We start from the raw sequence: 1,378 nt of genomic DNA, 5'->3' as shown, positions 1-1,378 counted from the left end.
GTTCAGCTGGCCAAAGCTGGGGAGCTGGTCATCGTATCACCAAAAGGCAAAGAATAAACAAACAACAAACTTACGACCGATTTGGTGTGGGGATGATCTGAGCGCGCACTGGTACAGTCAGATTGGTCCATAGGGTTGTTTTAGTCAGCTGAAATAGAGATCAAAAGTTTTCATGATGGAAGAGACTGACACGAAAGCAGTTTGTTCGAAGGGTCTGTAGCTAACCAACAGATCAAGTTTCGGAACTTCCTATGGACTGAGCAATAGACTAAGCTGCGAACTAGGAAATTCATAGGTCCCAAATCGATACTACTTCACACGTCGTGAATAACATTGTTTTCTTGTGACTGTTTAGGGATGAGTTGACAAAAACCACATCCAAACGGTCCACAGGAACGGCCTCATGGACAACTAAAACGATACAAGCAACAAGCAGTGTCAATGCCATTGCAAGAGTGCAAGTCCAGTGGTGTCGAGCGGTGGTTTAAAGCGAGATCCTGAGTTTGTTTTATCTCTAATCTAAACATCCGAAGTGGCCAGTTTTCTTGCGGACAGCATATCAGTCAGTTAGATAGTCACATTCTCGTTCCTTGGGGTTCATCCAACTCCAATCCCAAACCCCCAAAGCGCACAGAAGAATGCAGTGTCAAACTGTGAAATTGCTTTATCCAATAGTTGGGGAAGAAAGAATACAGTGATACAACATCACATGACGCCACTGCTAGAGCGACTGTTTCTTGTCACGTTGGTCCACAAAAGATTGCTGCGGAAAACGAACATTTTCGCTGTACTGGATCAATAATATGACCACGGGCAAACTAAAGTAAAGGAACTGTTTGACTTGTCCACTGGACAAAACAAAGGGTCAATGTGTACCCGGAAGAGTAGGTCGGCAAAAGACCGCGAACAATCAGAAGAAGGAGCCTGGTATGGCGTTGTATCAGGGGGACTGTTGCAGTACATAACGGATAGCTCTGCGTTGTGGCTTGAATGGATGAGATTCTGACAGGAAGTCATCGGTGAACGAGTTCCCAAAAACCGTTCATTCAAAGCAAACAAACTGTATCCGCATTCCATGTAATAAAGTAAGTCATTCAACACGATGCTAGGCCGTGGAACGACCCGATGAGCCCGTATGCTACCAGGGCCATTTTCGGATAATTTTGGTGTAAAACTATCAGGGATCGGGAGGTTTCACCACTCAATTCTTGGCGAAAAATGCCCTCAGATCGAATCTGTGGTACACTGCACTAATCGGACAGAACTTCATCCGAATCACACAGGAATCGGTCGTTGCTGGAAGACATTTCACCGTACACTGAGACGACACCTGCCAACCCAACTTTGATTGTTGATGAACTATCGGTTCCAATGAAAC

At 45.1% G+C, this 1,378-nt stretch overlaps 2 protein-coding genes across 2 annotated transcripts in view; both read right to left on the bottom strand.

Moving 5' to 3' along the window:
• Positions 1-1,378, bottom strand: part of T265_15172 (hypothetical protein) — a gene marked incomplete at both ends in the record, with an annotated part of 45,177 nt that overhangs the window by 13,970 nt on the left and 29,829 nt on the right. The window contains one exon of the mRNA XM_009176912.1: positions 75-148. Within this exon, the coding sequence (XP_009175176.1) occupies positions 75-148 (74 nt within the window). The remainder of the gene's footprint in view (positions 1-74; positions 149-1,378) is intronic.
• The window catches only part of T265_10520 (hypothetical protein), a gene marked incomplete at both ends in the record, with an annotated part of 19,092 nt that overhangs the window by 8,542 nt on the left and 9,172 nt on the right, over positions 1-1,378 (bottom strand). The gene's annotated exons all lie outside the window — the stretch shown is intronic.

Source organism: Opisthorchis viverrini, assembly GCF_000715545.1.
Source record: "Opisthorchis viverrini unplaced genomic scaffold opera_v5_373, whole genome shotgun sequence".
Lineage (NCBI taxonomy): Eukaryota > Metazoa > Platyhelminthes > Trematoda > Opisthorchiida > Opisthorchiidae > Opisthorchis > Opisthorchis viverrini.
Note: the sequence above shows the minus strand (reverse complement) of the source record. Positions and strands in the feature narration are given on the sequence as shown.